Below are 22,662 nucleotides of genomic sequence, written 5' to 3' on the forward strand. Positions count from 1 at the left end.
TTTACCCTCTCCAACCAATGTGGGATCTCACAATCCATCCCCTTCGAGGCATAGCGTCCTCATTGACACACATACCATTTGATATTATATTGTTCTTTTTGGACTTTTCTTTCTAGATTTTTTCTCAAGTTTTTAAAATGGGTGTGACCCTTATATTAAAAAGAATGGTTGTCTTCCTCTCCAACCAGGGATCTCATAATCCACCTTTAAGGGCCTAACGTCCTCACAAACACTTATTCTTTTCTCCAATCGAAGTGAAATCTCACAAACACTACTCTAATTTGAATATCTATTCATGTCAATATATTGATACACATAGACCAGCTAATTCAACAGATATTCAAAAATGAGTAGAGATTTTGAGAGTCGGAAGAAGAAGGGGATATATAAATTGATATTGAAGAGCACCCAATGCATGCATTGCACCCAAATCAAAGAGCTAGGTATCATATTCAAACAACAAACGGACCAAAAAAGATGCCACCCAGATAAGAATATCAAACGGGGGGCAACTTTATTTGATTGATATTGAATTTGGGTATCAATTTCATTCAAAACAATCGGGTTTTGCCTCAATCTCAGGGAGCAATCTGGAGGAACAAGAACAACACCAAGAGCCTTCTTCTAATCATTGATGAATGTCACACTCACTGGACTCTAGCCGCCGGCTCACGGCGGCGATGACGGTGGTGGCACTGACCCAGTTCATCTCATTCAGAGCTTTCACGGTGGACCCACTTCAACCTAATTTGAGACTACGATTAAGAAGGTGCCACCGTCCATTTCTCTCTCTTTTACGTTCCATTGGGATCTTCATTCGATTTATCCCCATTTTGCATTTTCTTTCTTGTTCGTCAGAATCTAACAATTAAAGAAATATTTCATCTGGGATCTGTTGTTTTTGCCTCTTTTTCTTGAATCGAGCATGATTTTGGATTTGGGTGTCTCTTAGATTCATTAAACAATTGGATATTACCCTTTTGAGTTGTTAAAATATATTTTCCCCCAAAACTCTGTTTGACTCCCCTGATAGGGACATTGGTTTCATTCTAAGCCACTTTGATGTTCTAAACATGATAAATCCACTTTAAATTCATCTGGGATCTGTTGCTTTTGCCTATTTTTCTTGAGTTCTTTACTACAACGAGCATGATTTTGGATTTGGGTGTCTCTTAGATTCATTAAACAATTAGATATTACCCATTTGAGTTGTTAAAATATATTTTCCCCCAAAACTCTGTTTATGATAGGGACATTGGTTTCATTCTAAGCCACTTTAATGTTCTAAACATGACAAATCCCTTTTAAATTCATCTGGGTTCTTCTTATTTTAGTGTTTAAACGTGGCTTATTTCCCTGTAAAGAGGCAAATCCATGCCTCTATCTGAGCTTTATCGTGTGGCCAGAGGAAAGAACAACATGGTTTCTGCAGATTCATCTCTAAAGTAAGCAAAAAATTGACTTATGGATCATAACAATCGTTGTTTCTTTGTTTATTGTTTGTGAAATTCATTTATTCTTTCTGGGTTTTGTTCTAAATCTTAGCTTCTTGTTCCTTGTGGCTTTTTCATGAAGCCCTGAAAATGATGTTTATGAACTTGTGTGGGAGAATGGCCAAATTTTGCTGCAAGGACAGTCCAGTAAAGCCAGGAAGAACTCATGTGTACCATTTCATAGTCCCAAGGGTACTGATTCTGTAATCAGAGATGTATTGGGACATGATGATGATGATGATGATGATGATATGGTGCCTTGGCTTAATTATCCTCTTGATGAACATTCTTCTGAATTCTTACTTGAATTATCTGGGGTCACTGTTAATGATCCCCTCTCGCGCAATAGTACCAGTAAGCAGGTCGATGGCGATGCGCAGCTCAATCATTTGCACGGTGCTCGTCTTGAAGGTGGCAATGTTTCCAAGGTTTCTTCGATGGATGTTTCGAGCGCTCGAGCTAGAAGTTGCACGAATCAATTACATTCATCAGCATCTCAGCAAAGCCAGATATCACTTCCACATCTCAGTTCTTCAAGCACAGCAAGGCATAATTCATCGAATATCATGAATTTTTCCCATTTTCTGCGACCTGCTGTTCTTAAATCCAATGATCAGAATCGTGACGTGACTAAAGGTGTCGGTTTTTCGAGTATGCGCTGTGTAGGCAGCGTGGATAAGAATTGTTCAGCAGGTAATACTCAACCTTATGAATCATCGTTTTTTAAAACTCGTGGTAGTATAAGAAATGAATCGAAATCATGCTGTGAAAATGCAGTAGTGCCTTCCATAGATAATAGCAATCCATCAGGTGTCAAGGCTCCTGAGACACTGGAGGTTGTCGAACAGCCAGAGGTTGCTTGTTTGGGAGATTCAGCCAAAAACGATGACCATCCTGAACCGTGTCTTGAAGCAGGTGCAAGTAAAGGATTGTCAGATAGTGAGAAGGTTGTTGAATCTGTAATAGCTGCTTCTGTTTGTTCACGCACTAGCATGAAACGAGCTTTGGATGATACGACCGTCGTTAGGAAGAGAAAATGTCACGACACCGAGGATTCCGAATGGCACAGTGATGTGAGTACCAAATTGTATACTCGTCTTGCTCTGTGTACCTCGGTCACTTTTCGAATCGATAAATGAAAAGAATTCATCAAGTGCAGGATGTAGAAGAAGAAAGCAATGACGTGAACAGAGCGACTCCTGTTCGAGGAAACGGTTCGAAACGAAGCAGGGCAGCAGAAGTGCATAATTTATCAGAAAGAGTGAGTCTTGTTGCTATGAAAGTTTCTTTTTTTTGCTTCAAATACAACATTGAGCCTTTTTAGTGAACTCATTCTTAAATTTATGCCACAGCGACGTAGAGATAGGATCAACGAGAAGATGCGTGCGTTGCAAGAACTCATACCGAATTGTAATAAGGTTCGGCTATTAATACTCTCTTGTTCGGGTTCATTTATTGCTCGATCAACTGAATATTTTAAACATCTTGAAAGTAGTTTGACTTGAATTTTATTAGCTATATTCTTGAGCTGGATTCTGTAATGGAACTATTAGGTTGACAAAGCTTCCATGCTCGATGAAGCGATCGAGTACTTGAAAACGCTTCAACTTCAGGTTCAGGTGATGCTCTTTTCCCTGAGGCAGAAAAAATGTATTTCTTTTATGTGAGATCTCACATTGGTTGGGGAGGAAAACGAAACACCCTTTAGAAGGGTGTGGAAATCTCTCCCTAACAGACGCGTTTTAAAAACTATGAGGCTGACAACGATACGTAACAGGCCAAAACGGATAATTTCTGTTAGTGGTGGATTTTGTGTGTTACAAATGGTATCACAGCTAGACACCGGGCGATATGCCAACGAGAGGAGGTTGAGCCCCGAAAGGGGTGAGATGAGGTGATGTGCCAACAAGGACGTTGGGCTTCGAAGGGGGGTGGATTGTGAGATCCCACATTGGTTGGGGAGGAGAACGAAACACTCTTTATAAGGGTATGGAAACCTCTCCCTAGCAAACGCGTTTTTAGAAACCATGAGGCTGACAGCGATTCATAACGGGCCAAAACGGACAATATCTGTTAGCTGTGGATTTTGTCTGTTACAAATGGTATCAGAGCTAGACACCAGACGATGTGCCAGTGAGGAGGCTAATTCTTGAAGGGGGTGGCATGAGGCGATGTGCCAGTAAGGACGTTGGGCCCGAAGGGGGGGTGGATTGTGAGATCCCACATTGGTTGGGGAGGAGAACGAAACACTCTTTATAAGGGTGTGGAAACCTCTCCATAGCAGACGCGTTTTAAAAATCATGAGGCTGACAACAATACGTAACGGGCCAAAACAGGCAATATCTGTTAGTTGTGGATTTTGTCTGTTACAAATAGTATTAGAGCCAGACACCGGACGATGTGCCAGTGAGGACGCTAAGCCCTGAAGGGGGGCGGCATGAGGCGATGTGCCATTTAGGACACTGGGCCTCGAAGGGGGGTGGATTGTGAGATCCACATTGGTTGGGGAGGAGAACGAAACACCCTTTATAAGGGTGTGGAAACCTCTCCCTAGCAGGTGCGTTTTAAAAACTTTGAGGGAAAGCCCGAAAGGGAAAGTCCAAAAAGGACAATATCTACTAGCGGTGGGTCGGGGCCTGGGCGATTACATTTTATCTCTCCACCCCGACAATTCAGAAGCGATCATTGTTTACAACATTCAAGTAATCTGTCCATGTTTTTCACATATTATGCAGATTATGTCGATGGGAGCTGGTTTGTTCATGCCTCCCATGATGTTCCCTGGAGGACTGCCACCCATGAATGCACCTCATATTTATTCACCCATGGGCGTAGGAATAGGAATGGGATATGGGATAGCTATGCCTGACATGAATGGTGGTTCTCCTGGCTATCCCATGGCTCAAATGCCACACGTGCAAGGAACGCATTTCCCGAGCCCATCAATACCAGCTCAAACTGTAATGCATGGAATGCCAGGTTCTAACTTTCATGTCCTTGGACTTCCTGGTCAAGGACTCCCCTTGTCGATGCCACATGGCCCGATTGCTCCGTTTCGTGGAGGACCTTTTATGACTAATTCCAGTGTGGCAGTAGCTCCTGTAGAGAGTTTCGGTTTAGCTGCAGCTTGTAGCTCGAAAGATTCGTCCCCGAAGATGAATGCACCGACCGTGCGAAATGGTGGCAACGACCCTTTAATAACATCTCCTAGACAGGTGTGTAGATTTAAATTTTAAAAGCATGTGATATTATGTTATGTTATGTGAAGGTAGGATAGAGTTTTTATCCTTTTTTTTAAAACATGAGAAGAGACAAATGCTCGGAATTACAAACTTCAAATGGGAGAGGGTTTTTATCATTGTTGATATGGATGGTGTTGGCAAGAAGATGATGAGATGGTTAAAAAAAGGGCCGACGCTGTTACATCGCCCAATGTCTGGCTCTGATACCTTTTGTAACAGTCCAGGCCCACCGCTAGAAGATTTTGTCTGTTTTGGCTTGTTACATATTCTCGTCAGTCTCACGGTTTTACAACGCGTCTGTTAGGGAGAGTTTTCCACACTTATAAGGAATGCTTCGTTTCACTCTTCAACTGATATGGGATCTCACAATTCACCCCTCTTGGGGGCCAATGTTCTCATTGGCACATCGCTTGGTGTCTCACTCTGATACCATTTGTAACAGCCTAAGCCCCCTACTAGTAGATATTGTCTGTTTTGGCTCGTTACGTATCGTCGTCAGTCTCACGGTTTTAAAACACGTTTACTAGGGAGAGGTTTCCACACCCTTATATAAGGAATGATTCCCTCTCCAACGATGTGGGATCTCACAATTCACCCCTCTTGGGGGTCCAGCATCCGCTGGCACATCACCTAGTGTTGGGCTCTAATACCATTTGTAACACAATCCACCCCTCTTGGGGGTCCAGCATCGGCTGGCAAATCACCCAGTGTTAGGCTCTAATACCATTTGTAACAGCTTAAGCTCACTACTAGTAGATATTGTGCGTTTTGACCTGTTACATATCGTCGTCAGTTTCACGATTTTAAAACGCGTTTGTTAGGGAGAGTTTTCCACACTCTTATAAGGAATGCTTTGTAACTCCCTCCAACCGATGTCGGGTCTCATAATTCACCCTTCTTGGGGGCCAACGTCCTCGCTGGCACATCGCCCGGTGTCTGGCTCTAATACCATTTATAATAGCCTAAGCTCACTACTAGCAGATATTGTCCATTTTGACCTGTTACATATCGTCATCAGTCTCACGGTTTTAAAACGCGTTTGTTAGAGAGAGTTTTCCACACTCTTATAAAGAATGCTTCGTTCCTCTCTCCAATCTACGGATCTCACAATTCACCTCTCTTGGGGGCCAACATCCTTGTTGGCACATCGCCCGGTGTCTGACTCTGATACCATTTGTAACAGTCTAAGCCCACTACTAGTACATATTGTTCGTTTTGGCCCATTACATATCGTCGTCAATCTCACGGTTTTAAAATGCGTTTATTAGAGAGAGGTTTTCACACCTTTATGAAGAATGTTTCATTTCCCTCTCCAACCGATATGAGATTGCACATGAAAATATTGAATTATCTTGTTGCTGCAGGGTAACGAACAAGCTTCCAGTGTCAATGGCAGTGGTACGAACCCGACCAACAATAACGAAACGACGTTATAACTAGCTTTGTTAATAACATCATTGGTCAGGGCTCATGGCATTGGTTCATGAACTTCACTTGATATCAGCAAATATAGATGAAGTAGGAGATCATCCCGCTTTGGACATGGACATATGTAATTCTTGCTACCACTTGGAGGGGACTTGGCAGGATGATCTGGACATATGTAATTCTTGCTACCACTTGGAGGGGACTTGGCAGGATGATCTTTCAATGGAATTAGCTGATTGATCAATTATCTTGAGGGGACTTGGATATGATGAAAATTTGTAAGAACAAGAAAAAGGGCGTTGAGTTATATGATATCGAGACTGAACTAAGATTATAAAGTTCGATGATATTTTATACGATGCGTCCTATCGAGTTTATTGAATTTGTTACAAGAACTTGCTAACTTAATTGGGTTACGATCTGTTTGGGTACTTCTAGTTTCATATCGGCTATAGCCCACGTGATCTCACCTAGACAAGCAATGACCCACTTTACTATGTTCTTCATCTTAGGGATTTGTACATTGGTTGTGGTCTAGTTTGACCATCTTAGTTTCTATTTGGAAAGTCTCACTCAAAACAAATATCTTTTGGTTGAACCATAACGTAGCTAAATATTTGCTATTCACATCTTAGTCTATTTGTATTCCAGAGATAAACAATCGAGGCAAATTTAGTTCTCGAGATCGTTCAGGTTAGTGAGGACTAATTCACTTACTCCACTGAATGCTCCTTCCTCTCGTCAAAGATTGTGTGAGTGTATTTCATATATTAGAAAAAGAAACGATTCGTGCATACGTTCTTCAAATGTTTCATCTTTTGAATTCGAATTGTGACAATTAAAAGGCTCGTTTGATTTGTACTTAATACACGATTGTTGTATATAGGAAACATAGCAATTATTTGTACTTAATTGTCAAAACTACGGAGTCGTATGATCATTTGTCAAAATCATGTCTATTTCAAAAAAATTGGAAATGTCTTAAAAAGTGGTGTAGAGGAAGATATGGTGATATGAACCAAGATATCCCTCATGTAATATGAACATCAAGGAAGATTTTTGGATGATTACAAATTTGGGGTGGATGATAATTTAGAGTTACGGTGTTTCTTTAATGTATTTTCGGACTTTTATTTACTTTAAGATTACATTTATGTAGGACTAATTATGGTCATAAAATATGAAAGTGCTCTAAATAACTCGTGGAAAGTCATGGAAGTCAAAGGTTTTCATTTTGAGGCTATAAAAAGAAAATTTGTGCTCTCTTTAGCCAATTACTAAGTTTCTTGCAATTCTATGTAGTTTAGGTTGCATGTTTGAAATAATTCAAGCTTAACATGTGGAGTGATTCGAATCTCTGTAGTTTAGGTTGCATGTTTGAAATAATTCAAGCTTAATATAATCGATCTTATTTGTTGAGTGATTCGAATCTCAACAAGTGTTCTTATTTTGAAATATTTGATTAACAGGGTAATCCAAAGTTAATTTTCACTTGAAGTGATTCCTTTATCATTAGGGCTACGTTTATGTACAATTTTATGTAGTTTTGATTGCATGTTTAGAATAATTCAAGCTTAACATGATTGATCTTACTTATAGAGTAATTTAAATCTCGAACAAGTGTCCTTGCCTTCAAATATTCGAACAACAAATCCAAAATTTATTTCCCTAGTAGTGATTCCAAACACATGGTGTCAGCTCTCTATCACAACCATACTATAAAAGAGAGTAGGTTGCGACTCTCACGTGCAAACTCGACAAGATAGCGATATGAAAGTGACATCCAACCAACTACGCGAAGTCGAGACAGACAATATATATGTGTGTAAGAGATAACTCCAAGTTAAGACAAATATAATCATCTTAAAAGTTCAAAAAGATCGTGTTAGATTGGTTAAGGTAGGTGATACAAACATTGACAAGATGATTTGGTAGTGATTTATGAAATAATTAGGGGAAATGCATGTGCTATTGTTCCCAACTAATGTTAATGGCCCATTTGGATTAGATATATTGAGGTCAAATCAAAGGGACAAAAAGCAAAACAATGTGAAAATGTTCCCCACAAATTGCTATTCCTTTTAAGGACACCTACTAGCCTTAGCTAGCTAGCTACCACTCACCTTATCCCTTTTGCCTCTTCCCAACAACATCATATTAGTTAACATGTTCTTGTGTTTATTTAATCGTAATGTTGAGGTGTTACTTAAATCTTGACGTAACAGTTTTTTTGTATTCAATTAATATGAGAAAGTAGGGGAATTTAGATATCAGATTTTTCGATTGAGAGTATGTACCTTAATCAATTGAATTGTGTTAAGTTGACGTTGACATAAGGTAATGATTTAATGTAATCTAGTTGAATAAAATAAAGGAAAAAAAAGTGTATTCTAGAGGTGTTCGTGGATTGGGTTGGGTCGTGTTGAGATATTGTTTTAGACCCAACCCAATTTTAGGTTATAAACTCTTTTCGACTCAAACAAACCTTGTTAAATATTGAACCCAACACAACTCATTCATAAATTTTGGTTTGGGTTGATTCAGGTTGTTCGGAGTAGGCGTGACATGAACTTGACCCTATAGTGAAAAGAAGAGTTTGAAAGTACTCCGTATTTTTTGTTTCGATTGCTTCTTTGAGAAAGAAATCTTTACTTATTGCTTTCTACAGTGGATGTAGGCCTTCCTTGAGCGTTTTTCCTCTATCTATTATCAGAGAATTGATAGCTATGCTCAGGTTGACGTTCACGGCAACAACGACATCCTTTCAGTGGTAGCTCATCCTCTTTCAGGGTTCTAATGATCAATTTGTGACACCCATCGTCCAATTTAATTCAATTTCAAATTGTTCAAACAAGTCTTTGTTCTAACCTAAACAACATAGTCAAAAAAAAGAAAAAAAGGTTGAGTATTGAAAAATATCTAATAAATAACTTATTGTTGAGATGAAAAATGCAAACCCATGCAACATGTCTATGAAATTGGATCTGTATTACTCCTTTATGCATGACTCTATGCACATGTGAACTCACTAAATAATCATGTGTATCAGACTTTCTAGGCTTTTCTATGAGCAGATATATGCTCAAACAACAAAAACTATCGGAAATGAAAGGAACGCGAAATGTAAGATATAACCGAATGTGTACACATAAATTATCGAACAAAATAACTTGATTCAATTTAAGCATCAAAATGTTTAATTTTTACTTTGGGACTTAGGAGTGATTTTGACTTAAAAAGGAAAAATGAAAAAAATGAAAGAAAAGGGATAGATTTTGCTTCATTAGAACTCAAAGCAAAAGGTACAAGTTTAAATTTGGCACATGATTACATGGTTTTATTGAATATAAAATATCACCCATGGTTGTCTAAATGAGCTGATTTGATTCAAAATCCATCTCTTCACTTAAACCCGTTATCGATTATCCACATTTACATTTTCATGTAATAACTCTACTAAAGACGACTCTATTATTAAATAAACGGATTATATTAATTAGTAAATATTGTCCGTTTTAGTTCATTGTGTTTTATTGTCGTCAGCCTCATAGTTTTAAAAAGCATCTGTTACGAAGAAGTTTCAACACTCTTATAAGGAATAATTTGTTATCCTCTCCAACCGATGTGAGATTTCACAATCTATCCCCTTGAGAACTCAACATTCTTGCTGGCACACCGCCCGGTGTCCGTCTCTAATATCATTTGTAAAAACACACCGCTAGAAGATATTGTTTGCTTTGACCCGTTACCTATCGTTATCATGTCGAAATACGTGTAGGATCATGATGAAGCCATCATACATGCCGACATTTATGAACATGTTAGATAAATTAGCAGATATTGTCCGTTTTGGCTCGTTACGTATCGTTGTTAACCTCACAATTTTAAAACGCGTCTACTAGGCAGAAGTTGCAACACCCTTATAAGAAATGCTTCGTTCTCCTCTCCAACCGATGTGGGATCTCACAATCCACCTCCCTTGAGGGCCTAGTGTCCTCGCTGGCACCCTGCTCAATGTCTAGCTTTAATATCATTTGTAAAATCCCATAACTAGCAGATATTGTTCGTTTTGGCTGGTTACTTATAGTTGTCAGCTTTTAAGAAGCGTTTACTAAAGAAAGGTTTTCACACCATTGTAAGAAAAGTTTCGTTCCCTCTCTAACTGACCTCCAATCTCACGTAATCCATCAAAATTTTATATCTATCTTCTCTCCTCTATCTTGAAATAGACATTTCCATTTGGAACTTAGCAATTTATTAATTAGATCCCCACATTTCTTCTCTCTCCCTCTTTAAAGCTAATAAATTTCAATTAATTTCAAAATATCCCAATTTAATATTATATATATATTTGCCCATAAAAATTAAAGAGTTGGAGTTGAAGAAAAGGAGTTCATATGGGAAGGCACTCTTGCTGTTACAAGCAGAAGCTAAGGAAAGGGCTTTGGTCACCTGAAGAAGATGAGAAGCTCCTTAACCATATCACCAAACATGGTCATGGCTGTTGGAGTTCGGTCCCTAAACTCGCAGGTAATTAACTTTTCATCCTCTTCCCTTTAATGGGTTCAAAAAAGTTACAAGATTTGAGATTTAGTTCTCGAATTTCGAGGAAGAAAAGAAAGAAAGTAAGAAAGTAAGAAAAGGTTAACTTTTTAACACGACCCTTATGGATCTCTAGGCTTACAAAGGTGCGGGAAGAGTTGTAGATTGAGATGGATTAATTATCTTAAGCCAGATTTAAAAAGAGGCCCGTTCTCACAACAAGAAGAAGATTTGATAATTGAGCTCCATTCCGTTCTAGGCAACAGGTTTGTTTTCCCTTCTCTGTTCTTCCCTTTTGTTTTTGGTTTGTGACTCATTTTATAATATATTATTCGTTTAGATGGTCACAAATTGCTGCTCAACTACCTGGACGAACCGACAACGAAATAAAGAACCTATGGAACTCGTGCATAAAAAAGAAGCTAAAGCAAAAAGGCATCGACCCGAACACTCACAAGCCTTTCATAGACAAAGAAATCAGCAATGAAAACAACATTACCATATTAGATGATAAAAAAATCCATGAAAAGGCTTCATCCATTGAAGTAGTTCCAAAGCATTCAAGTTCCGACATGTCGACCACTACTACTTACTTGAACGACAAATCGGAGCACATGAGTATCCCTATAACTATTCCAAATAATAACACCAACCCTTTTGAAGCCATTTCAAATTTGCTTTTCCCCACTCCCAATTCATGTGAAAATCCTCCTATTGTAAGTTCTAACGCCTTCTCGTGGCAGCCCGATGAGTTGCTTCAAACCGCCTCCGATCTCATGAGAAGTGATTGGCATCATCAGATCAATCACCGTCACCCGACCCTCCAACCCGAACTATTAGGGCAACCGACCTACCCGTAATTCTATCATAGCAAGGTACGTGTTATGTTACTATATCTGTTTTAGATCTAAACCTTCGTAACTTTTCTCCACCAATGAGCCAAAGTTACGAGACTTATATATCAGAGATTCGAGGTTTTGTGACATAGTTCGTATTCTTTTAAAACAACCCTTTAATTAATTAGGATTTCAAGAAACGAGACACTCGTATCGACTATCGAATATGTATTTTGTAATGGGTTTTGAGAGTGATAATATAAAGCGTTATGAAATTATTAATGGACCATGGTTCTTTAAATGGCTGTCCATCATTGTCTCCTGAAGATGGGGACTTTTTTCACTTTTTGATGTGGCCATCCATCTATCCTTTTCTAAATTACTACTTTGAATCAACCTGCCAAACTCGTGTTTAATAACGCTTATAAATATCGATTCATAAACAAATTTAATTAATAATTGTAGAAGTTGATATTATCAATATCGTTGTTGCTTAGATGTTTGAATTTTTGTTAAGATATAAATAATTTCATGATGGAGACAATTTATCGAGACTAGTTACTAGATCAAGCTAAAAGAGAATATAAAAAATCCGTCTTGAATTCTCGAACAAAGGAGATAGATGACTATTGAAATTGTGTTTTAATAATGAAATACTTAGATTAACGAATATCTTAGAACTATTTATGAGGATGTGAGTATAGTGAAAAATAGGAGAATTAAAAAGGTAAACCTTGGTAGGATTTATAGCAAGACTCGGGAGGTGTAGAACGTGTTAAAAGATCATTACTAACCTAATAGGGTTGAGCCCAATGTAAGGACCCTATTTTTCCTAATGAAATAAAGTCGCTGCTATATGCATAACTTAATTACGAAATATGAAAAATCTTTTTAAAACGTTTCAAAATGATGCGAGACTTATACTTTCACAATAAAATTTTTAAAACAAATAACTTGAAATTTAAGTAAAATAATAAAAATAATAATAATGTCCTGACCTAGGTGAAGGGCTACAACGACATGAGTGTATCTACCCTAACTTTAGTTTCCTGGCCAATATCGTTACGTCGTCAACCGTGCAGAGGTGCTTTACTTTTACCTGAAAAATAAGAGTAGTATGTGGCTTAATATTTTAAGAAATACTAAGAAAGAAATACTCAAAAAGAAATCCTATTACTCGAGGAGTCAAGACATGCAATTATGTCTAGGACCTATCATTTCATGGCCTTGGTCTTAACTTTCAATTTGGAAGAATTAGATGTGTAGTACTTCTCTATACACGGCTCACACATGCGCACATGAACCCCCAGGCGAACTCATATGCGTACCTTTTGGACCTGGCATTCGACTAGCAACACTCGTGTTGCCGATATACTACGAAAGGAAGGGAGTGCGCATAGTATCATAGTGTACATAAAACCATATCATAACATCTAGTGTACGCATCCATACTATCATAACAGAGAAGTATCTTGATGCACGTGAACCTATAATGTACTAATTCAATTTTTTTTTTAAGAACCGGAAGGCTTTTAGCACGTAGAGAGAGTGCATCAATAGCCCTTAAACATAAGAAAGCTATCAACATTCAATAATTGTACAAACCTTTTAAATCATAAAAACCAAATCGAAAATTTCGAAATAGTAACACGTATTAATCTATGGAAACTAAACGCCTTAATAGATGAGGCAATTTCATTCCATGTGTAATAGAGTCATCAACAAACTCGGTACCCACTCACCTCACTAATTTTTCACTTCTTTTTCTTCACTCTGACGACCCTTTAGGTCGATTTCGCTCCTCTCTTCCTCCTCGTGAAAAATTGGAGCATCCTCTTTTTCTTCGCTATGGTGACACTTTATGTCACCTCCGCTCCTCTCCTCCTCACGGAGGATAGGAACACCTTCTTCTCGTTCTCGTTCTCCTCCTCCTCCATCGTCTAGCTTTACGATCGACTCCTCCGTCTTATACTTATACCACGACGCCCAATACAAGTAATGAAAAAAGTTCAAAAGGCTAAGAATGGCCAAAAACCAATAAAAGAGATTGAGATTGTTGTAGTTCAAGTCCTCAGGAATGAGGCCTTCAACCCATCCCTTCTTGCTTGGGGATACCTTTCTAGTGATTTTGTTGATAACATTCACAAAGATGCTACTCAAGTAGTAGCCAAAGGAGAGGGAGAGCCAAGTGAAGGAAGTGGAGAGGGACCTCATTCCCACAGGGGCCTCCTTGTAGAAGAACTCCAATAGCCCCACAAGGGTGAACATGTCTGCTATCCCAAATATACCATATTGGAATGATAGCCAGAATAGGCTCATCGGCTCGTCCGGGTGCTTCGTTGCTTGGTGTCGTCTCTTCACCTCCACGAGCCCTGCCACAGCCATCGATACGGCCGAGAGTACCTATTACAAAATATGTATAAAAGATTAAACATACCCACAAATTATCATAGGAAGAACAGAAGGTAGCATATAGAAAAGTGTTTCTAGATCGTTAAAAATATTTTTCGAAGTCGTTTTTGAGTTTTTAAACTTGTTTAAAGCCATTAGAAAGTACTACGGAGAGGTTTCCACACTCTTATAAAGAATGTGAGATCTCACAACCCATTGTCTGCTTTGCTAGTCCGTTACGTATCGTCGTCAGCCTCACGGTCTTAGAATATGTGGGATCTCACAATCCATTGTTCGCTATGACCCGTTACATATTCCCTCTCCTACTAATGTAGGATCTCAAAATCCATTGTGATCCCACAATCTATTGTCCGTAGGGAGAAGTTTCTACAACCTTATAAGGAATGCTTAATTTCCCTCTCCAACCAAGGTGAGATCTCATAATCCACCCCTTTTAGGGGCCCAACGTCCTTGTTGGCACACCGCCCGGCACAATCCATTGTCCATAGGGGAAGTTTCCACACTCTTATAAGGAATGCTTCATTTCTCTCTCCATTTAGGGGCCCAACGTCCTTGTTGGCACATTGCTCGGTGTCTGGCTCTGATATCATTTGTAACAGTCCAAGCTCACCACTAGTATATATTGTCCGCTTTGGCCTATTATGTATTGTTGTTAGCCTCACGGTTTTAAAACATAACTACTAAGAAAAGGTCTCCACACTCTTGTAAGAAATGTTTCTTTCTCCTCTCCAAACAATGTAAGATCTCAATAAATGCTTCCAAAAAAAACATTTAATACCTGTTTTCTTAGAATATTCCTTAAAAGTACTTTTTTCAAAAGTCATCTCAAACTCTGATCTAAAATTTGAATTATATATTTTCTATACTTTTCAAAAAATTATTTCAAGTATATGGATTAACTTGTTGACGTGAGCATTGTATAAATACGAGTAGTTTGAATCGTACCAGTCCGACCCCAACCCGTTGGAGTTGGGTGATGCCCGATGGGTGGTGCGTGATCTTCCGAGCGAAGGGGACAAAGACGAACTCGTAGAGGGGAATGAGAAATGCCATAAAGACCAATGGGATAACAGGGATGGATGGAGCTGGGAATTGAAGATGGCCAAGGCTTTTGTCCATGATTTGGGTGTTTCCTTGTTCTACTGAAAATGTTTGAAGCTGTGCTAAACAAGTGTTCATGATGATGGTGCTGATGAAGATGGGCAGCATTCTTGTTATGATCTTCACTTCCTCTACTTGTGTTACACTGCAAACTTTCCATGGTTGTGGCTCTACGTCCTTTGGGAGAATCGAAGCTTTGTCGAGACACCTGAACGACCAAATAATTAATCAAAATAGTATCTATTACTCATATCTTCTCAAGTTTGTGAAGATTGATTAAAAACTATATTCGAGAGAAACTAACCAAAATCTAAACTAAATTAACGTTCGCAATATAATTTAAATATATATAGTTCTTCTAGTTTTAACCTAAATTCTTTCGTTCATAACGTTCCTTGTCCAATATTTTGAATCTGGATTCGACGCGTGATGGTTCTAATATTTTCCTGCATTCACTGTGAGATGATCACATTACCTACTTGTCTTGAGTTATTTCTAAAAGTGAAGACTATCATCACATACTAACATAAGCTTTTTAGCATGTTTGTCCTCACTTAAATGTTTCCTAAAAAATTTTCAAAAGGTCACTCAAGCATAGGATTACTCCAAGTCAAGCACACTTGTTGGTATAGATAGCAACTATCGATTCGAAGATTGCATTCATTTAAATGTGGTCTTAGTTCATTCATGTGTTTTTCCTTTACTCAAGCATCACATATCTGCGTGTGAGATCCCACATCGGTTAGAGAGGAAAACGAAACATTCTTTATAAGGGTGTGGAAACTTCTCCTTAGCTTACGCGTTTTAAAAACCTTGATGGGAAGTCGGAAAGGGAAACCCTAAAGGAAAAAATATCTGCTAACGATGGATTGAGCTGTTATAAATGGTATCAGAGCTAGACACCAAGGGATGTGCCAACAAGGATGTTGGGCCTTGAAAGTGGGTGGATTGGGGGTCCCATATCGATTGGAAAAGGGAGCGAGATCCCATATCAGTTGGGGAGGAGAACGAAGCATTTTTTATAAGAGTGTGGAAACCTCTCTCTAGCAGACGTGTTTTAAAAACCTTGAAGAGAAGTCTGAAAGGGAAAACCCAAAGAACTGAAAGAGGATAATATTCACTAGTAGTGGGCTTAGGTCGTTACACTACGAGCTTTTACTTTCCTTCATTCCCAAATCACATCTTTTTAGGTGAGGTTTTGCTTCGGTACCATAAGTAATAACTCATACCTAGATTCAGATTTTGATTTAAAATCTTGATTCAACACTTAAAGACTCTGATATTCTCATTTGACATGGCCATGGTACTTGCTTATCTCGAGCTACTTTACTTCTAATAGCAAAAACTATCATCACAAACCAATATTGTTCTTTTAGTGTGTTTTGTTCTCACTCACATGCTTGTTAGAAAAATTTCTAAGAGTTCACCTGACATAAGATAGCTCCAAACCAAACATGAATGTTGATATCAATTCATTAAATGCTTTTAAGCTTTTTTTGAATCATAATTTCATATCATCACGATCACTTTCATTTAGAATGCGATATCAGTTGATTCACGTACTCTTCTCTTATTCAAGTATCACATCATCATTCCAAAAGGTAAACCTATTGATTCAGTAAATATAATCGTGTTTATAATTTAGCTAAAAACCCCAAAGTTTGTCTCTAAACTCATTTTTAACCCCGAAAACACTTATTTTTCTCCTATTTTCGACACGATAATCTAAATAAAAAATACTAATATATTTAATATTGAATGCATGGAGCCTAAGTTGATTATTTAGTATTAATATGGAAATTAAATTAAGCAATATAATGAAAAGAAAAATCAATTGACCTGAGCTGATTGGTATGAGCAATCTTAGAGTCGATGGAATCCATATAATACTTGTCACTAAGCTCATACAGTTCATTTGGCGTGTCGGGTAATGCCAATCCTCGGTTTTTAACAGCCACAACGATAACCTGTCAACCAATTTCAATCCATTCTATTCAATTCGAGCATAATTAATTATTAAAACATTAATTATCATCTTTTATCAACTCAAGTATAGCTCAATAGATAAGACATTAATTATTATTTCAGGTCAACTTGAACATAGCTCAATTGATAAGGCTGATACTACCATCTTACAAATCGACTATTCAATCTTTTACCTTCAGCAGTTTAACTCATAGGAGGAAAAAAAAAACCTTTATAGAAAGTTTGAGTCATAGTGAGTTTTCATTTAAGACAAATTACTAAAATTTCGATTTTGGGTTTTTTTTTGTTATTTTTTATTTAGAAGTGTTCATCAGAGATATTTTTTTTAGATCAAACCAATTGTTACGGTAAAAATTTTTAACCCGAACAACCTTTGTTAAATAGTTAGCCTAACCTAATTGAACCATAAAATTTTTTAGTTAGATTGGTAGGTTGTTCATTTTTTTTTTTTTTGTAATAAAAGTAAAATGGTAGTTAATAAAATATCTATTTATTTATTTTTAAACATTTAATTAAGATCTTAATTCAATTTCAATATATATTTTAAAAAATATCCGTAAGAGTTTAATAAATAATTATAAAATAAAATAAAATAAGTAAAATTATTATTTTATCTTTTTTTTTAGTTCCCTTAAATCTTCCTTTAAATCTTCCTTTAATTTTCCTTTAATTGAACCGATCAGAATCCAAATAAGTTCATAACTCAACTCAAATCCTATGATTTGAGCTAAATTGATCAGGTTTTTCAAGTCATCGACCCTTAATTTTATTATCTACTTTCTATACATGCCTTTAATATCGAACTAAGCGTTTGAAAACAAACAAAAAACAAAACAAAAATGGTTTGTGCTCGTAGTAAAGCTATTGCAAAGAATTAGTCGAGAAAAAATTCAAATACCTATAAACTTAAATAAAAAACACTCTATTACTAACATTAAATTTTTTAATTTTACGTGTAATAGGTTCTTAAACTTTAAATAATTTAGGTAATTTATGAAACTCAAAATAAATAATTTTTTCCAAAAAAAATAAAAAAATAAAAAAACCTGAATAATCCTCAAGAGTGGGCTTTGACCAGGCACATGAAGGCGATAAAATGGCTTCCCAAGGGCAAACACAATGAACCCAACAGCAGTAGCCAAAGCTGAGATGAAGAACCCCCAATACCATGCCTTGTTCACAGCTACCCACACAATCATGGTCACTCCCACGGCTGCCCCAATTACTACACTAAGCAACAAACAGTTGAAAAATGTGGCTAATGCCTTCGCCTCCTTTGGATCCTTTTGGTTGAATTGGTCCGCCCCGAGCGCTGGCAAGGCCCCTCGCACCCCGCCCGACCCGATCGCTAGTAAGTACAGGGAAGTGTAGAATACGAACGCGATGCGACCTCGGACACAGTCCTTTGGGCAATCGGCCTTTGGTAAGAGATCGTGGGAGTAGGCTTGGACTGTCACTATCACCAATGCCTGTATCGTGGAAGTTGTCACAATATGACTGATAAATACAAACTAACCTAACTAAAATGGTCACATTTAAATTAGTAATTTTTATTCGAGCTTCCCCTTCTCTAACCAATGTGTCTTGCTCTAATACCATTTATAACAGGGAGCCCAATGTTCTCGTTACTACACCTTTATAAGAAACAATCGATCTTAGAAAGGGTGTTTCGTTCTCCTCCCCAACTAACGTGGGATATTACAATTCACCCCTCTTCAGGGCTCAGCGTCCTCGCAAACACTCGTTCCTTAGCTTTCTCCAATTGATGTGGGACCCCCGCCAAATCCACCCCTTTGGAGCTAGCGTCCTTATTGACACACCACCTCGTGTCTACCCTCTTCAGGGAAGAGCCTCCTCGCTAGCACATAGTCCAGTGTCTGGCTTTGATACCATTTATAACAGTCTAAGCCCACCGCTAGCAGATACTGTTCTCTTTGGGTTTTCCCTCTCGAGCTTCCGCTCAAAACTTTAAAACGTGTCTACTGGAGAAAGGTTTCCACAACCTTATAAAGTGTTTCGTTCTCCTCTCCAACCAACGTGAGATATTACAATAAATTATCAAATTTTATAAAATTGAACAAAAACAATTGTTTCTAAAATTTGACTGAAAATACATTTGTAGATTTTTTTTAAAAGAATAAAACTTACGAGAACTTCGAGCACGCCGAAAATAAGACAGGTGGTGAGTCGATTGATATACGTATCCGAAAGGAAGCCACCAAGAAGAGAGAGCAAGAAAGCAGAGCCCAAGAAGTTGGTGAGTGTATTTGCAGCCGTTTGAAGATCAAAGTGCAGCACCATAAGAAAGTATTGAACCAAGCTCACCATGTTTGCCACAAACCCCATGCTCTCAAACGTCAGCAGGGCTATCAAAATTCACACATTAGGGATCCCGATCGAACGATTTGAATTTTCGACTCAAGAAAATGAGTATATATCATTACTGGTGCGGTACTCGTGTTGATCATTGTGATATACATTTAGCTCTTAAACTTAAATTTTTTATTTACGGTAAGAAATAGTTTTGATAAGATGTAGCATAGATTAGGTCAACCAAGTAAAATAAACGAGAAATCTGATGAACGTGTGAGTTGAATATTGTTTTGAATATCAAATTTTTTACTCGTTTACATTCATTACTCTATGTCGATATTTTCATCTTTAGTTTAAAAACGGAGCCTAATATCTTCTATCGACTCAAATTTCCATAAAATCAACATCTTAATTCATTATTGTCCTCAACCTATCGTTATCAACGTCGATATTTCCATCTATAGTTTAACCTAATTGAACTTAATGACTCACCGAAAATGAACATGGTAGCTCGAAATCCGCCTTTTCCTTCATTTGTTGGACCGACCACATTGATCTCCTTCTCCTCCGATCCCTGCATGTAATCTATGTCAAACCAACTACACTCAAATTGACAAACAAGAACGAATATCAACGGTCATCTACGCTACAAATTAATATGACCAAGCATAATCAAAAAGCGTAAAAATGTGATATCAGAATCCAAACGCACCATTGTCGAGCTCAGAAGATAAGCTCGGAAACTTATGGCCAAGAACAACATAAAAGGGTTGCATTATTGTATATAGCCTAAGGAGCATTGTATATAACGTTCATCTCATAAGTTTAATCGCCATTCATTAATGAAATCTCCATGTTTTTGTCTTGAAAATTTTAGGGTTTTTTTATTTTGTTGTGAGATAAAGACAATTAGGGCAAAAACAAAGAACTTGGACAGCTTTAATTATGATCATATCAAAGTTCATATCATCATTATTCTTGTCGACATATGTTTACAAACAACGGATGGGAATGAGATACAAAAGGAATACAATTTAAGCTGATGCCCCGGGTTGACATCCCTTTGTGACAATACAACTCCCGAGCAGCTTTCCACCTCAAATGGTACCTAAAAAAAGAATAGGAAAAACAGATGAGTATAAAAATAGTCGGTAAGTAACCTACGGGCAGGCCTACTTGTAGGCCCTTATCACATCCAATTACTACTAAATTTCCATGGGCTTTTTTATAGACTCTAGAAAGTTCCTTTACATGTTGCAAACCCTTTCGGGGTTTGGGGCCATTACCATATTCACCAAGAGCAACCATCACATATCTTTTACCCGTGTAGTTTCAAATCTCTCTCTCTGAGACTGGTTTACGAAACTGTGACATTAGTCTTAACCCGTTTCTATACTGAATAGAAATATTCACCCTACGCCACTACTCGTGTAGTCCCTAATTTCTTACAAAACCAGTTTACAGAGTCGAGCGCTTCTATCTTAACTCATTTCTACACTCAATAGGGGTTCTCGTCTTGAACTAACTATATGTGTAGTCCCAAGTCCCTTCTCATAATTGGTTTAATGGGATCGCGATGTCAGCCTTGTCCCGACTCTGCACTCAATAGTTACTCAAGTAATCTCAAGGTTCTGTTAAGTTTCCTTAATCTTACTTAGATGTCGTGGAGGTTTACTGGTTCTTAGAGGCATCTAAGCAGTTTAGCCTACCTCTTGTGTTTTCAGAACACTAAGAGTTAGCCCTTCAGGCTAATATGATCTCTTTGTGCACTCATGTTTTGGAACTCTAATCGCCCTCACGATCTAAGAGTGATAGGTCTAATGAAAATGTTCTAACCTAGACAAACGTGTAAACCACTCTAGCTCTAGCACCCTAATCTTAACTCGGTTCACCCATGCATGCTTTACTAGAGAGATATTCCTATTGATCACCTAAAGCACAAAAAACATATTATATTCATTCATACATGTCTATCAAGGAGATATTCCTATCAATCACCTAATACACGAAAATCATAAATCATAAATCATACATTCAAACAAGCTCAATAAAAAGATAATATCCCTCAATCACCCCGAAGCACAGATCAAAATATCACATTCTCTATGGCGTGCATTCGAAACTCTAGGAGCATTGATTTTTTTATGGTGACACGTGACACACACAGACAAGTGAGTCCAGTCGGTTCGGAGCAGAGCGATCGGATGCAGGGGGTGGATCAGATTGGATGCGGTCAAATGGTTCAAGTAATGAAAAATACTGTGTTAAACAGAAATGCAACTATCTTAGTTTTGGTTCCATGACCTTCATAGCCACAATGTCATTCATATAGGGGTATCTTACGTTTACGTTAAAAAAAAAAAAAAGTAGCACGTGACTTGAGTATTTAAAAAAAAAGAAAAAAAAATCGAGTAGTCCTACTGTTGGAATCGAGAAATACAAACACAAGCAATTATGGTGGGAGCTCTCTTTTCCTAAAAGTATATAATGGTCTTGAACTCTATTGTCCAATACAAGTGAAAATTGGATTTGTAGTACTGCTCTACACACGGCCCACGCATGCGCACATGGATCCACCAGGTGAGCGTATACGTACCTCCTAACATGCCCTTCAGCTAGTGCACATTCATGCTAAAGTGGTGGCCACGTAGTTTCTAGTAATGTCAATGTCACACGAGTAACATTGGCAAAGGCTTTGTTGAAGACAATTGATAGACGAACTACTCACTGTCTTTTGTTTTTATTTGAGAGAACTTTTCCTAACGCTTTTTCTCGTAAAAAAAAAAACTCAGAATTCCTACAACGCTAGAAAAGAATCCAGTTTCATTAGCGTTTACTCCAAACATCACGAAGAACTCTTTAAGAGACAAACTTTAAATTTTTAACTCTTCGAACTCAAACCGAGCCAAATTTAGTTAAGGTTTAGTCCAAAAGTCAAAAATAACTATCTAGAAGACAAATCCAACATAGCTTTGAATTTGTGTATATTAGCTTGAGAATGTATGGAGGGCACATAGCAAAATGTTAGGTAGGATTTGGACTTTACAAACTTTGATTTTTATTTTCTCTTTTTTTCTTCTTTCTCGTACGATCCAGCCCCTCGACGAACGATCAACGACCCCTTGGTAGCAACAGATAGAGAGAGACAAGCACTCGAAGCCCATCGCGAGCATGGCTACAAGCTTTCGACACAGCAACCTCCAAATCATAACCTTCGATAGTGTGAGCTAATAAACTTGCTTAGTCAAAGAATTGATTTACTTACCAGAATTATATAATTGTAATCTAATTTAAAATGAATTATTGACT

At 37.8% G+C, this 22,662-nt stretch overlaps 3 protein-coding genes across 6 annotated transcripts; 2 read left to right on the forward strand and 1 right to left on the reverse strand.

Moving 5' to 3' along the window:
• The first annotated feature begins 411 nt into the window (after positions 1-411).
• Positions 412-6,719, forward strand: LOC111444298 (transcription factor PIF3-like). 4 transcript variants are annotated; one of them, XR_002710676.1, is made up of 9 exons: positions 412-769; positions 1,335-1,445; positions 1,576-2,566; positions 2,653-2,754; positions 2,846-2,911; positions 3,047-3,112; positions 4,229-4,708; positions 6,100-6,283; positions 6,335-6,719. XR_002710676.1 is itself a non-coding variant. In XM_023082345.1 (9 exons), the coding sequence occupies exons 2-9, from the start codon at positions 1,375-1,377 to the stop codon at positions 6,169-6,171; spliced, it is 1,764 nt and encodes a 587-aa protein (XP_022938113.1). In that variant the 5' UTR covers positions 414-769; positions 1,335-1,374; the 3' UTR covers positions 6,172-6,719. The 4 variants fall into 4 exon arrangements, 3 of the variants coding, with proteins under 3 accessions (XP_022938111.1, XP_022938112.1, XP_022938113.1); XM_023082345.1 differs by having other exon boundaries at positions 414-769; positions 1,576-2,186; positions 2,271-2,566; positions 6,100-6,719; XM_023082343.1 differs by having other exon boundaries at positions 6,100-6,719.
• A 3,802-nt stretch (positions 6,720-10,521) lies between these two features.
• LOC111444189 (transcription factor MYB86-like) lies at positions 10,522-11,842 on the forward strand. Its single transcript, XM_023082185.1, has 3 exons — positions 10,522-10,693; positions 10,842-10,971; positions 11,046-11,842. The coding sequence occupies exons 1-3, from the start codon at positions 10,561-10,563 to the stop codon at positions 11,563-11,565; spliced, it is 783 nt and encodes a 260-aa protein (XP_022937953.1). The 5' UTR covers positions 10,522-10,560; the 3' UTR covers positions 11,566-11,842.
• Positions 11,843-13,287: 1,445 nt separating this feature from the next.
• LOC111444459 (protein NRT1/ PTR FAMILY 4.5-like) lies at positions 13,288-19,933 on the reverse strand. Its single transcript, XM_023082555.1, has 6 exons — positions 19,846-19,933; positions 19,189-19,406; positions 18,087-18,509; positions 16,894-17,021; positions 14,899-15,262; positions 13,288-13,944 (listed from the first exon to the last, which is right to left on the reverse strand). The coding sequence occupies exons 1-6, from the start codon at positions 19,931-19,933 to the stop codon at positions 13,288-13,290; spliced, it is 1,878 nt and encodes a 625-aa protein (XP_022938323.1).
• Between the last annotated feature and the right edge of the window lie 2,729 nt (positions 19,934-22,662).

This window comes from Cucurbita moschata, unplaced genomic scaffold (assembly GCF_002738365.1).
Source record: "Cucurbita moschata cultivar Rifu unplaced genomic scaffold, Cmos_1.0 Cmo_Scf00006, whole genome shotgun sequence".
NCBI lineage: Eukaryota > Viridiplantae > Streptophyta > Magnoliopsida > Cucurbitales > Cucurbitaceae > Cucurbita > Cucurbita moschata.

Bases quoted from the DNA above. Each gene is read 5' to 3' on its own strand.
- LOC111444459 (XM_023082555.1), bottom strand. From the start codon at position 19,933: ATGCAGGGATCGGAGGAGAAGGAGATCAATGTGGTCGGTCCAACAAAT. The intron at 17,022-18,086 runs GTTTTTTTATTT...ATTGGTTGACAG, and splicing joins CACTCTTGAGGATTATTCAG to GTTATCGTTGTGGCTGTTAA. The intron at 13,945-14,898 runs GTACGATTCAAA...ATTTTGTAATAG, and splicing joins AACGGGTTGGGGTCGGACTG to GTACTCTCGGCCGTATCGAT.
- LOC111444298 (XM_023082344.1), top strand. From the start codon at position 1,375: ATGCCTCTATCTGAGCTTTATCGTGTGGCCAGAGGAAAGAACAACATG. The intron at 2,567-2,652 runs GTGAGTACCAAA...CATCAAGTGCAG, and splicing joins ATTCCGAATGGCACAGTGAT to GATGTAGAAGAAGAAAGCAA. The intron at 3,113-4,228 runs GTGATGCTCTTT...CATATTATGCAG, and splicing joins CGCTTCAACTTCAGGTTCAG to ATTATGTCGATGGGAGCTGG.
- LOC111444189 (XM_023082185.1), top strand. From the start codon at position 10,561: ATGGGAAGGCACTCTTGCTGTTACAAGCAGAAGCTAAGGAAAGGGCTT. The intron at 10,694-10,841 runs GTAATTAACTTT...ATGGATCTCTAG, and splicing joins TTCGGTCCCTAAACTCGCAG to GCTTACAAAGGTGCGGGAAG. The intron at 10,972-11,045 runs GTTTGTTTTCCC...TTATTCGTTTAG, and splicing joins CATTCCGTTCTAGGCAACAG to ATGGTCACAAATTGCTGCTC.